At 39.5% G+C, this 14,925-nt stretch overlaps 1 protein-coding gene across 9 annotated transcripts in view; it reads left to right on the top strand.

The window, feature by feature from the left end:
- Positions 1-12,713, top strand: part of LOC126353879 (cyclic GMP-AMP synthase-like receptor) — a 324,472-nt gene extending 311,759 nt beyond the window's left edge. For 7 of the 9 annotated variants that reach the window (XM_050003079.1, XM_050003076.1, XM_050003078.1 and 4 more), the window contains one exon: positions 12,266-12,699. In XM_050003079.1, coding sequence (XP_049859036.1) covers positions 12,266-12,419 — 154 coding nt within the window. In that variant the 3' untranslated portion in view covers positions 12,420-12,699. Of the gene's footprint in view, positions 1-12,265 lie in introns of all 9 variants that reach the window. The other 2 variants (XM_050003074.1, XM_050003077.1) reach the window with 2 other exon arrangements.
- Positions 12,714-14,925: the final 2,212 nt, after the last annotated feature.

Here is a 14,925-nt window from a genome sequence, read left to right as displayed (position 1 = left end):
GCGCATATCAGATGCATCTTTTTACTAACACTTTGGTTGTTCCAGTATTTACCATAACATCTATTTTTTATACAATTCTTCTCTGATCAACAGTTCAGTCAACAATTTTTTGGCATTTCACTAGTGCACATGCCTAACTTTCAAAGCCTTTTAGCTTCTTTGGTTAACAATTTTAAAACATCAGTAAACTGCACAGCCATTCATGCTTAATGCTACCAAGATATGAGACCAGAGTTTCTCCCATCATATACAGAGTTCAAATAACTTACAGTAATGCATCTGGTTCATACTTTTGACAACCACTGATATTTCAACTGATGCACACCCTGCCATTTTCACAGTTTTGCCTTGAAAATGATAGGGTGTCATCTGCTGAAACAGCAGCAGATGTTGGCAATATCACACAGCTGCATTCCCATAAGTTATTTGAACACTACCAAGGTAACACTATTTTTCAAATAATTATGATTTTGTTAAGGAACTTCTTCACCTTAAGATTTATGAAGCATAGTGTAGCCTACGTTACCTACAGATAGTGATAAAATTTATTTATTTTTATTTATTTATTTACAATAGTGTGTCTACCATTATTCAACCAAAGTGATATAGGACTTCTTTTTATTAATTGTACTTATATTTTGTGTTAACTTCTGATGAGTGTATTGTGCAGAATGTCAACTCGTATTAAAAAAAAGACTCTTTATCCATTTGGTACTATGTTACCAATTAATATGTCAACATTATGTGACAGAAGGAAATACTGGACAAAGGCAGGTTATGCAACATCATTTGCAAGCACCAAAATATCCCTCCACTTTTAGGAAGTAATTAAGTGGACAGTAGCTATTGAACTACTGAGAATAACTAATCTACACTTGCACATACTTCACAGGACCTCTTATCTTGGGCTTCTCCATAAGGTTTTTAAGTCCCACTAAATACGGCATTCATACACCAGTAAATAATTCATGATTTTGACAGCAAATGTTGTTACTGATATAATGCTGAGGATGTGGCATAATCAGTGGCTATTTCTCCATGGAGTTTTATATCACACGGAAAAAGGTCATAATTGTTTGGTGTTTCAAGGCATGATTCTGATATACTGCTCTTTGCTTGACTTCCTCTGGTGGCTATAAAACATATAATATATAATGCAGTAAAAACTCTTTTACCCATGGGAGAGCAATGGACCAATCAATACACTCTGTCACTACAGTAACTGTTGAAGTCTGCAATTACAATCACAATTTATTGGGCAAAATCCTCTGACACAGTAGATGCACACAGCTAATACAAAAACATGTAAGTTTGGAGCTACGTAAATAGAAGGGAGCTAGCTAAAAACAGAGTCCATGCAAAGTCCAGAGCCAAAGACAATGTAGTCAGCCGATAGCAGGTGGCAAAATGAAAGCTCATGTTACAAGTTGCAGGCATACAGCTATAGCCAATCAGTTGTCACAGGGTCCCACAAGGGGGAGCAATGTGCACTCCAGGGGCACAGCTTCTCTCCAGAGCACCACTTGTGGTGACAGCCTGCAGGTTGTGGCACTACCGGTGATGATGGTTGTAAGTGAGGTTCAATCTCTGACAGCTGTGATAGCTCCACATCACTGTTGGAGTGGGTTAGAGCATTGCCCCCTCCTCTCCTCCTTCCCCCCTCCCCAGATGGTGCATAGGGGTGGAATTGTCCCAGCCTGACAGGTCCACCTTGGACACACAGCATTTCTGCTGAAGCTGGATATGAGAAAGTCTACATCTCATCCTCGATGATTTCAGGCGGAATGGGAGCACATACAGTGCATCCCACACCACTCTTGGAAGGTAGATCTGCATCTAATGGTGCTATAATAGAGGAATTTAGGTCCACTGGAGCCCACTCCATAACTTATTGGTCACTGGGGTCTGGCATTGGTGATGGAGAAGAGGAGGTGGCAGTGGCTGATGAGAACCGGGCCACAGATTGTAGGGACCAGATAGGCACAACAATAGTGTCCTGGGGCACAGCCGGTTCTGATGGTGCCTCCAGAGTAGGCCCTCAGTGGAGGCCTCATATATCCAGTGGCCTTGTGGACCTTCAGTACTGGCTGGAACCCAGGTTGTATGCCATCCAAACCATTGCATCCACACCAGGGCACCAATCCAGTATTGGTGATGGGCTGCGGACCAGGACAGATGAGGGTTCAGTGGTAATAGCAGAGAGAGAAGGGTCCAAGGCTGCCTCCTAAGGAGTAATTCAACTGGGATCTTTGGCAAGAGCCCCCATCATGTCCACCACTATCATGGGGCACATGGGGTAGACAGACAAAAATTTAGAGTATGAGTCTACCACAATTAGCCACATCTGACACAAGAGAAGACCAGCAAAGTCAATGTGGAGGTGCTCCCACAAGCCCAACAGAACCCAAGATGAAAACGCTTTGGATGGTACAAATTGCTGTTGAGCACACATGCTGCAGGACGAGACCATGGTTTCAATGTCTTTGTCAATGGCTTGTCCGTATGGCATGCAAGCTGTTTTGTGCAGTGACCTGCATGTAGAGAAACAAGCTCCCTGCTCTGCAGAGCCAGAGGAGTAATGACCCTAGGCTGTTTGTGTTCTGTTTGCAGAAGAACACCATAGTTGAGGAACACTCTATTCTTTAAGGCCAAGAACATTTTGAGTAGACTGTGTGCTGATGTGGGATACACGCTAAGATCAGCCCTGCTTAATCTCTTTGGTGACTGTACAGAGAATAGGGTCAGCTTTCACCTGGGCTGTGACCAATGCAGCATCAAGAGGAAAATTGTTAAGGGCCAACAAAGAATCAGAATCCATCTGAAATATAAAGATTTCCTGGGTGTCAAAGTCAGGAACTGGTCTTGCTGGAAGCCAGAACAAAGCACACCATTGGTGTGGTGACTTGTCAGCTTATAGTTGATGTCAAAGGTATATGCCATAAGAATGAGGCCCACTATCACAACCTTTGTGCCATCCTGCCCAGCTGAAACATTTTCCAAATGATGTGATCCATGGCTTATGGTCTGTCAGCAGCTGAAGTTTGACACCATACTGAAAGGTACGAAATTTCTTAACCACATAAACCCTCTTTCTTAGTCTGGGAGTAGTAGCATTGGACAGCATCGAGTGTCTTGTAAATGAATCCAATAGGGTCTTCAGAAGAAGAAGAAGAAGAAGAAGAAGAAGAGAAAGAGAAGGAAGAGGAGAAGGCAACTTCCTAGGTGAAAACTGGATAAGGCACGATGCCAGTTGGAGGGCTCAAGTATGAGAAAATCTGTCTAGCACTCTAGAAACCACTTGAATATAACCTCTCTTTCCTGCAAAGCATTGAGTGAGTGGAATATTTTTGTGCCACAGAGAGTGAAACGGTTGAATAGCTATTTTTTTCTGTAAAGGGCTGAAATCGATTGAGATTCTGGGGCCTGGGCATGTTCTCCATGGAATGGATATATGCTCGGTATGGCAGATGCCCAGCTTGTCAATTATAAAGCCAAGATATTCGGCAGACTGTTGAAAAATTTGCACTTCTGAAGGCTACATTTAAGGCCTTAGTTAATTCCAAAAACAGAGACTGCAAGTTCCAAAGGTGCCCTCTGCTGGATGCCCCTGTCACTATGATGTCAGCCAAATAATTGCAGCATGAAGGAATGCCCTGTATCAGTTGTTTGATAATGGAGGAATACTCCTGGGGCTCTGAAAATACTGGCAGAAGCCACAGGAGATGTTTAGCACCAACAGACCACAAGATTCTAGGTGTAATAGTAACTGCAAGTATGCTTCTGACAACGCAGCCTTAATGTAAAAGTCACCATTTTTGAACTCAAGAAACAGGGCTTCCAGACACAGAACTGGAAAAGTATCTAGGATGGCCTGGGCATTAACAGCCTTAAAACCACCATATAATCAGAGAGAGCCCATTATGAGGGGAGAAGCCCATTGGATTAAGGAGACAGGTGTAATCAAATTGGGGTCCCCAAAACTGTGCAGTTCTGCTTTGATCACACCCTGCAGGATTGGGCATGTCCACAAGGAGTGAGACACGGACCCTGGTTTTAAATGGATTTTGACTGATGCATGTGTAGCCAGACCTAAGCCAGGAGTGAACAGATCTGAATATGAGGTGGTTAAATCTTCAGTGCCATGTAATAGAATCTCTGTGGACATAAAACACCCATTTTCTGGTACAGAGAAACCAAACTGATTGAATGCATATAACCCAAATACGTTTTCCACAGTACCAGAAGTAATGGCTAAGAATAAAAATTTTCTTGAAATGCCTTTATAGGAGACATCTTTAGTAAAAACACTTATCACCTGTATGTCATTGCCATTATATGCAGTTACTCACCTACAAGATGGTTGTAGTGGAGGGGACCTTAACACAACATAGGTAATAGCATTCATTATGGAACGAAATGTGCCTGAAGAGGGACCTCAAAATCATTCACTTGCATGGTCAATAGGAATTTGGCAGACTTACCCCTTTCTGGATAAGTTCATATTTCAAAAGCATGCACTGTTTCATTTGGTATATGTCAACGAGATCCATCAAAGGATCAAGTGGTAGAACAAGACTGCATCATGAAACATCCTGACTTATTAAAACTGTATACCAGACTGATACTCGAACTCGGGATCTTTGCCTTTCGTGTGCAAGTGCTCTATGGACTGAGCTACCGAAGTGTGACTCACGACCCATCCTCGTGGCTTCAATTCTGCCAGTACCTCATCTACTACCTTCGAAACTTCACAGAAGCTCTTCTGCAAACCTTGCTGAACTAGCACTCCTGGAAAATTAGGATATTGCAGAGACATGGCTTAGCCACAGCCTGGGGAATGTTTCCAGAATGAGATTTTCACTCTGCAGCAGAGTGTGCGCTGATACAAAACTTCCTGACAGGTTAAGACTGTGTACTGGACCGAGACTCAAACTCAGGACCTTTGCGGGCAAGTGCTCTACCGACTGGTAGTCATGCTTGGGTAGCTCAGTTGGTAGAGCACTTGCCTACAAAAGGCAAAGGTCCTGAGTTCGAGTCTCGGTCCAGCACACAGTTTTAATCTGCCAGGAAGTTTCATATCAGCGCACACTCCACTGTAGAGTGAAAATCTCATTCTGTAAACATCTCCCAGGCTGTGGCTAAAACATGTCTCTGCAATATTCTTTTTTCCAGGAGTGCTAGTTCAGCAAGATTTGCAGAAGAGCTTCTGTGAAATTTGGAAGGTAGGAGATGAAGTACTGGCAGAATTGAAGCTTTGAGGACAGGTCGTGAGTCACGCTTGGGTGGCTCAGTTGGTAGAGCACTTGCCCATGAAAGGCAAAGGTCCTGAATTCGAGACTCGGCTCAGCACACAGTTTTAATGTCAGATAGTTTCATATCAGCACACACTCCACTGCAGAGTGAAAATCTCATTCAAGACTGCATCATGCCTATGCTGCTGTGTGTCAGGCAACTGACACACATTGTTAATTTGACATTTTATGCTGCACAAAATTACATATATCTGAATGATATATACAGTGGAAGCAAGGGTGGCAGTGGAAGCTCTGAGGATAATAGGGCAATTGATGCTGAAAGAAGTTCTGTTTAGATGGAGAAATCTGAAAATTCTCAGTACTTTAACTATGAGAGAGAAAAAGTTGGAAACACTTGAAGTTTTGCTGCCCTGTTTGTGTGCCTCCAGCATATTGTGCTGAGGAAAAGGACGTTGGCACAGCATAGTGTGTTTACTAGAGTGACCTGAGCACATATTGGATTTCCTTGTAGTACTTATGGGAAGTGTTTGTCACCAGTGGATGGTCCTGTCTGAGCCTCCAAGTGGCTAGCAGTTTCCTGTTTGAATTCAAAAACCTGAATATTTTAAGAGCCTTGTCTATGGAAGGGTCTGAATGCTGTAAAGCCAGATGCACACTTCCTTATCAGATGAAGTTTGGAGGAGAAAGTGTCAAATCATGGAGTTGGCATACAATTTGTGACAGGTTTCTTCTGAGCAGGAAAAAATACAATGATGAAAAGACTGCAAAGGACAGTGACCCAGTCCTCAAAGGGTTCTGCAGGATCAGTAAAATTCCAGTCTAGCATACTCCATCCAGCACTGACACCGTACATTTTACAAAGTTAAGCAAAGGACAGAATATCAAGTTTTGTCAATGGTGACAACATATGGAGCAACACCAATACATTATGCGAAGTCCACAAAAAAATGTGATCATTTTACATCTGAATCAGTTACACTGTAAGCTGTAAAATGATAGTTGAGACACTGCAATTATGTTTCCCAGTTGTCAACACTGTCCACAAGCAATGGAAATGGCAGAACTGGCAAAGGCATCTTGTTTCTGGTAGACAATGCTGATAACTGGTGGTATAATATGGTCAATTGCTTTTGCTGTTATTTCAGTAGCTGTTGTTGCTGTTCATGCTCTTGTAGGAGCCACTGCTTCATAAATTCTGGATCCATGTTTCCTGATACATCTATGCACCAGGAGTTTGAAAATACTCATAACCGCTATTGAAGTATGCAATTATGAGCACAAAATATTGGGAAAAATACAATGACACAGTAGACATGCATGGCATCATTCATTGTGACGTATTGCATATCACTGCACCGCGGGTGGTGAAGGCTGTAAGTAAGGAAGGTAAATCTCCATCAGCAGCAAACACATCCTTTAGTGGTTCTTTATTAATAAAACCATAGCAATATAAATGATTAAATACACATTTTCAAGAAGTTATAATATAATACAAGCCCATTTAGTCAGAGTTACTGGTTCTTCCTATTATAATGCTTCTATACCTTAAGGACTCTGTTCCTAACCTCATGATGGAAGAAATTTCATGAACAGTATGTTACTGGTACATATTGTACAAAGTTTTAATTAGCACCTCAAAAAAATCAAGTTGACCGTGAAACTTGGTGATGGTGTTCTCCACACACTGTCCCTTCAATGTGATAAAATTTTGATGATTTTGAATGACTCAGTGGAGACCTTGCCAGCAGAAGTGTGCATTTTGGCTGTTTATGAAATGTTCTCCCTAAAAATCACCTTGTCATCATTCTGGAGATGCCTAGCATGCACTGTTTATTCATCTGAGGTAAGAGGAAGAAGTCACTGAGGGCATGCAATAAAAATATGGAATCTAAGGCAAAATATTTTATCCCAAAGAAGCAGCATGTGTGACTATGTCTTGTGCTGAATGAAATTCAGTGTTGCCCTGTTGAAAAAATACCTCCTTGGACAACATACAGCAACATTTAGTCTTCATAGTCTCCTGTAACTTCATTAGAAGATTTTGATAGTGTGCTGCTGCGATGGTTTGCCCCGTAAGAGCCTAATGTAATAGGACCACACCACAGCATTCAAGAAAAACACTCAGTATCACCTTGTCTGATGAGGGCTGGGTTCCATCTTTTTCGACGACAGTGGTCAATTCATATTTACACAACATGTTTGGGCCTATATGTGGACCTCGTAGTGGGACACCCAGTGCTCATCCATGATACTTAGACAGCTAGAGAAGTATTCTGGAGTAGCATGACATAGCTGCAACATTTCCACTGCTGCGTTGATTCAGCAGGCTTAACAAATGGGACTGAGCAGTCACAATCCATACCTCATGGTCTCGCAGTCGTGTTCTCGCTTCCCAAGCACGGGGTCCCAGATTCGATTCTCAGGAGGGTCAGGGATTGTCACCTGCCTCAAGATGACTGGGTATTTGTGTTATCCTCATCATTTCATCATCATTCATGAAAGTGCGATATTGGACTGATCAAAGGTTGGGAATTTGTATGGGCACTGATAACTGCTCAGTTGAGTGCCCCACAAATCTGAGCAGTCATAGGACCCAGTGGGCACCAACCTTTGTCATGTTCAGAATGTTGTGTAAGATGTTGTAAACTTATCCATGATTTATTTTCACTTTTTTACCAATGTTGACCCAATTGTTATACACCAGCCTTCAAGGACAAGGGCCTCCAGTTTTCTTGCGATTATCTGTTCGCATAGGAATGCTCTGCTATTTTGTTCATCATTCAGACTTGTTTTACCACGATGGAGATGTCTGCACCACCTAACCAATCACTCATATGATGGTGCAGTGTTGCAATGTATTTCCACCAACTCAGCATGCAGTGTTGTTTCCCTCAAATGCAAAACATGAATTACCAGATATCAATTTTATCTCTCAATGGTCTGTCCCTTTTTCTTTTGGCTCCTCCAGTCATCTGCTACAGCACTGTGGCCATGGGATTTCAGTCTGTTCTAGGGACTGCAGATATGTACGTGAAAGCAAACAGAGAACTAATTATGTAACTTTATTTTTCTGAGGAGATAATTAAAATTTTATGACTACCCTTAGTATAGTGACCAACATTTCCTGATCATCAGTCTGTACACCAACTTCTTATGTTAAATATTTATCTTCTCTGTATTGGCTCTTAAAGTGAGGGCAATACTGTGTAACAGATCATTCTCCTCTAGCATTACTTTTCCTCAACAGAAGTAGTTGATAGCAGTAATATTTTTTTCAAATTTTGGACAGGTCAATACTCTCTCAGCAGTTTTTATGAAAAATTTCATATAATTTTATACACAATGTGTTATATTTCCAGCTAAAATTTATGAATAGGAATTATTATTTTGGATGTTATGATTGATAAATACTAGTTCTGAATGTACACTTAAAATTATTATTTTTTTTAGAAACATTTGAAATTACAAATTATTTGACACACTTAAAATTTCTATTATTAATTACATAATCTAGTACTGTTTTCATACATCCTCATTACCTCATACATCCTCATTACAGTCGGAGGAAGGCAATGGCAAACCACCTCCACTAGGTCCTTGCCTAGTACAGCAGTGCAGGCCTCACTCCTCGGAGTATGGGACCTCATCATCATCATCATCAGTACTCGTTATTATGTTTATTCCTGGATTCATTTATGAAATAATAATCAAAACTAAAAGAAATTCATTTGTCAAGAAAAAGTGTAAATCCTTTGGAATATTGTTATTATAGTGCGCGTCATTTACGACGGAGGCTGAGTTTACGTTTATTCTGTACATCTGACGTCATAAAACACAGTCAGCCAAGAACAGAGAATGACGTTGCCAGAGCTCAACTGCAGTGCAGAGCACGGACGAGTGCTTTCTTTTATAGAAAGTTTAGAAAAAGCATTCTTTATACCAATTGCTTCATAGTCTATTAATTAATTAAACCAAACAAGCAATAAGCTTCCTAATTCAGGCGATAGCAAGGAAAGGTATTCAAATCATTCTCACAAACTGCTTTTCCACGATAAAGAATAGCAGTAACTGTTTATTTCCTATTGTACTTCGACGAAACATGAGTAATTCATAGTCATACCAACAGTGTTTGTCGGTATTTTGCGCGATATCTTACACTTAGCGTAATGGTTAAGGTTCCAAGTTCAGACCTTGTTCGGTGCTTAATATTTTCTTTATTTAAAAACAATATCAAAGTGTCTCACTTCATGACTTTTATTTCTTTGAATGTAATTTTTTGAAATTTCTAGTGCTTTGTCACTTCATTATAATCATAATAAGTTTTTGTTTTTTCTAATTTTTTTCTCCAATATTTCTTTTCACAGCAATTAAAAACAATGAAAAAGCACACATACAATATTCATGTTATCTTTTTTTTTGTATATCTTCTCTTCCGCAGTCACTGTTTTACTATGTATATTGAGATGTATTCTTTGCGACAGTATTAAAAGTATTATTTAGAGCAGAATTTTGGCTCGTATGTTGTCGAGGTACTTGATTGTCTGACGCAATTCTTTGCTTCACTGCTTTGGCAACATCATCATATTCAATGTTTTCGTCAACTGATCTATGTTTTGGCAAGTATTTGCTGTCCCTTGTGACAAACACAAATTGTTTGTGCATTGCGCCTCACAGACAATATATTTTAGTTTCTTTATTTTATTACGTCCACAATTCAGTTTTGTGTACTTCGCCAATTTTGTTTTAATCAGAACTCTTTAGAAAAAAGCGAAATGACTCTGGTATAAATAAAACTTTTATTACAGTCACGAAAGATGGAATATTTCTCAGTATTACATATGACACCTATCTGGTACTTAAATTAAATGAGATATTGTTATACAGTAAATTTTATATGAAATTTAGGCACCTTGTCCATATTTCACTCTCAATATTGTGGCAACTAAAATCGACCATACGGAAAGTATATGCTATGGACTTCTACCTCTGCAAACTCTTCAAAATTTCGTGCAATGATTTATTACATTTAGTGCTGCACAATAACTGCATTGAACATCGAAACAAAAATAAGTCATTTATGGGGGGAAGGTATCAGTCAAGAAGATGTGTAAAAATCAAATTGTTGGGCCAAATAGTTTTTGTGAAATTGAATGATAAATGTGTCAAAGCAGTAGGAACACCATGTGTCAGCACAGGCAAGTAGTGCAGTGATGACAAAATCACGCACAGCACAGAATGCGGGGAGCACGTCTCTGTAGCAGCAAAAGGGTTAATGCGGCCGTGGTGGCTTTACTTCATAAACTGCACGCTCCCCCCTAAACAGAAGTTTGCGAACTATACTATACCATGGCATTCCTTCTCTTGGCGCATGCGTAGTTTGCAAGTGGCAATGCAGAAATCTCCCGCGTCTGGGCGGGAATGCGCGAGCCGCCAAGATAAAAGAATTCAACTATACCACAGAGTGAAGTAGTAGTAAGCATGCCTCAGATGTGATCAGATGTATTTTTGTATTTTGGGCGAACAATGTAATTTTCACTTTGTTAATGTGAAAATTAAAAAGACTGTGACATACTAAAATGTGACAAAATAAATTAACACAAAAACAAAAATTCTGCAATGACAGTCTTCAAAATTATTTACTCAGTTCTACCATGAGGACCTAAAATGCGAGAACTTCAACTTCAAGAATCAGACTCCTAGACAAGAAGAACTGTTTATTGTAACCTTACTCCTCTCCAATCTTCAGAAAAGACTTTGCTCTTTGTGGACAATAGCTGCAACTAGGAAGGAGGGGTAGATTACGACTGTAAACTTAACAATTCTAAAATTGTGAAAATGTATCAACCATAAACAGCAATAACATCCTTTCCAAAGTTCACTGCTGAATTTCTTTTGGCCAGCTTCACTCACAATCAGTTCCACACAAACCATCTCAGTACACAGGTAATATCAGTGACAAATCATAGCAAACAGTTACAAAGAATAGTCACTTATTTTCACTCTGTAATATCATGTAGAATCACATTCTTGGACAGGTGTGACTTGTAATTAAAGGCTCTGAGGTGGAGCTGCCCCAAAATATATATTAAAATAAATTTCTCAGTAATGTATAAGAGAACTTAAATTACCAGAACACATTTCGCATGTTTCCCACGGGGTTTTAAATAATGCTGGTCAGTGTTTTTGGAGCTGTTGATCTGTAATATCAAGCGATGTTTTCCAAAGAGGTAGTTGCTAACCTTAAGGCTGTGTCTTGAAATGCTGCTTACCTCTATTAGCAGAAATCGTGAGGTGTGGCTTCCTCGTATGGGCATCCTGAAGGTTCTAGCGTTTAAGCCTAAAGGGATTCTGCCAACCTGCACACAATTTTCACGTTCCACTTATTACATCCAAATGGAATGAACAGAGTTCCTGAAAATTCCATATTGGCTATTCTATTCACCATAGGAATAAGTTTGCAAATGTTTTGCCAGACTGCACTAGAGTACGGTAAAATGTGGTCAAGTCAGTTATTTCACTTATCGTATGTCAGTGATTTATATTGTAGTGGATGTTCCCACATGTGTATCCAATAAAAAAGTACATAAATAAATAAAATATACATTTTTTTCATCAAATGTAAGAATCATTTCATTCATTATTTCTAATTATTTATGCTGTAATGTCTCTGCCTCATATAATTAATCATCGATCTAAATTTTTTTATTTACTGACGAAAATAATCAATTACTGACAATATAATCTAAATGGATAGAACAATCTGTCTTTTCTTCTCATCCTGTCCAGTAAGTCTCCCCTGACTGGGTGACTTTTCCGAACTTTTTCGTAAACCTCTCCAGTTCTCTTCCTTCCCCTCCAACTCCTCTGCCAGAAGAAGGATCCGCTGACCCTAGAAGCTTGTAAAAGTTAAACCTTTTCTGTGTGTGTGTTCTCCTACTGCCACTTTGTGAATAGATTTTTTTATCTACCCATCTACATTAAATTTTTATTTAATGCAATTTATATTACAGATCTGTGAATCACAACTCTCAGTTACACACTCGACAGCAGGAAGATAATACGGGAACTATTGCAGCAATAGCAGTTGGAGTTGGAGCAGTAGCCCTCGTTGGAGTAGGACTGCTGGCTCACATACTTGGAGACAACAGAAGAGCACGAGAATGAAGGCAAAGAAAGGCTACTGGTCTTATTCACTTGATAATTTTTTCTGTCCATTAAAGGAGCACATTAACACAAAGTTACAGCTATGTTTTACAGTAATCCTCTCCATTTTGTAATGCTTGTGACATCTTAATGCTCTGTGAAAGGTCTGGTTAATAACTCTATAAAGTATGCAAGTAGAGAGTGTAGAGCATAAAATTTTCTCACATGAAAGAACTATTGTAATAGTCCTTGTACAAACAGCAAAATGTTACGTAAAATAAATGGGATCGATAAATAAAATTTATAATCCTTGTATCCTTTTTTATGTTCTGACTTTCCAGCAGTACTTTTGGGAATAGATCAAAGTATAGGCAATAATCCAATGGAAGTCTTCAGATTCCATATGATATCATTTTGTAATGCTCTCCATGAAGATTTTTCTTGATCATTTGTTACTGATTTGATTCCAAAATGTTATGGGTTTGTACCAGGTAACTGACAAGGAACTTGTTCGATTATTTCATGTCCAACTGGGAAAATTAAATTCCTTTTATAGCCAGTAGGTATATAACATCAATAAAATTTTCCAAAAAATATATATCATTTAGCACAAGCATTTAATCAAAGCACAAGAGTACCAATAGTTGAGAAGTTTCGCACCATGAGAGGTACTGTTGTTGGAGTGCATCAGTACATGTATAACATAGAGGAAAAATCAACTTTTTTAAAAAAATTGTCCTCTATTTATATTGATCTCAAGCAATGTTCACAATAACCACACATATAAAAAAGGAATTAAGTGAAAAAATATAGTGGACTTAAGTATCTTGACATCTTAGTGGACTTCAGTATCTTGACATCCTAGAATAAAATACTGTGGCAACATTGAAACAGATGCCATGAGTATCTAAAATGTTTAACTGGACATTTGTGTTTACAGTGAGTCAGAATATCTGGCTATTACTTACCTTCAGCTGGTGAAAATTTTCTACTCCTGATGAACACATTTAAAAACAGGTAAAATTATTATATAATACATTATTAATGGAAAAATAGATTTTTCCTGATGTCTCCCCCTTCATCTTTGCTTCCCATTGCCTCCCTCTTTATCTTTGTATCCTGTTGCCATTATAACAGATTGGCCCTCTCTTCCTGGAGTCTGAGTAACCTACCCCTTTTCTTGACTTTCCAAGACCTATTGCTTTCTGCAAGGAAGGAACTAACCATTTTGACAACTAGGAATATTTTTCTGTACTTTGAAATATATCTAATACCAGCACAGCAATTTTGCCTTCTAGAGGTGGTTTACTTGAGTGAATTCTCTTTTTTATACATTTATGTTTAGGCAAGATACAGGTGGCTAATGTCAACAGTTTCCCAATTTCATTGCATAGCGATAAAAAGAATTTCCTTGAAGTGAAGTATATTAAATTCCCATTTTATTCTGTGATACTGTAAACAGTTCAGTAATATTCCATGTGAAATTCAAGTTTGCTAGAATGATTGTTACTGGTGGACAGTTTTAGCATGTACGCACACCAAAAAAATTTTGCTTCACCTCGGTTCCCAGAACTCCTGTAGATAGATGTTTACTGTGGATATTGTATCAGAGACACAATCCCTTTGACTGTTCAGAGATGTCACTAGACCCACCCAAAGATGTAAACAACAAGCATGAGCAGCACCTATTAGATGGATGGGGTCCAAGAGCTGAACAGTTCCAGTCATTCCATCAGGAAGTAGGTACACGGCTCATGTTGTCTTTAGTTCAACCATGCCTAGACAGTCAATACCGCAGTTTAATTGTGTCTGCATTGTTACTTTGTGCCAGGAAGGGCTCTCAACAAGGGAAGTGTTCGTGTGTCTCGGAGTGAACCAAAGCAATGTTGTTTTGACATGGAGGAGATACAGAGAGACAGGAATTGTCGATGACATGTCTCGCACAGGCCACCCAAGGGCTACTACTGCAGTGGATGACCACTACCTATGGATTATGGCTTGGAGGAACCTTGACAGCGATGTTACCATGTTGAATAATGCTTTTTGTGCAACCATAGGATATAGTATTACTAGTCAGACTGTGCACAATAGGTTAAAGGATGCACAACTTCACTCCCAACATCCATGGTGAGGTCCATCTTTGCAACAACCACACCATGGCCCAACAACATGCTGAATGGACTGCTCAGGATTGGCATCACATTTTCTTCACCAATGAGTGTCGCATATGCCTTCAAGCAGACAATTGTCAGAGACGTGTTTGGAGGCAACCTTGTCAGGCTAAACACTTTAGACACACTGCCCAGCGAGTGCAGTGAGATGGAGGGTCCCTGGTGTTTTGTGGTGGCATTATGTGGTGCCAAGGTACACCACTGAGGCCATGGAAGGTGCTGTAATGGTTGTATGACATGTTAATGCCATCCTCCAACCAATAGTGCAACAATATGGGCAGCATATTGGCGAGGCATTCATCTTCATGGATAACAATTCGTGCCCACATCATGCACATCTTGTGAATGACTTCCTT

This window comes from Schistocerca gregaria, chromosome 3, assembly GCF_023897955.1.
Source record: "Schistocerca gregaria isolate iqSchGreg1 chromosome 3, iqSchGreg1.2, whole genome shotgun sequence".
Taxonomy (NCBI): domain Eukaryota; kingdom Metazoa; phylum Arthropoda; class Insecta; order Orthoptera; family Acrididae; genus Schistocerca; species Schistocerca gregaria.
Note: the sequence above shows the minus strand (reverse complement) of the source record. Positions and strands in the feature narration are given on the sequence as shown.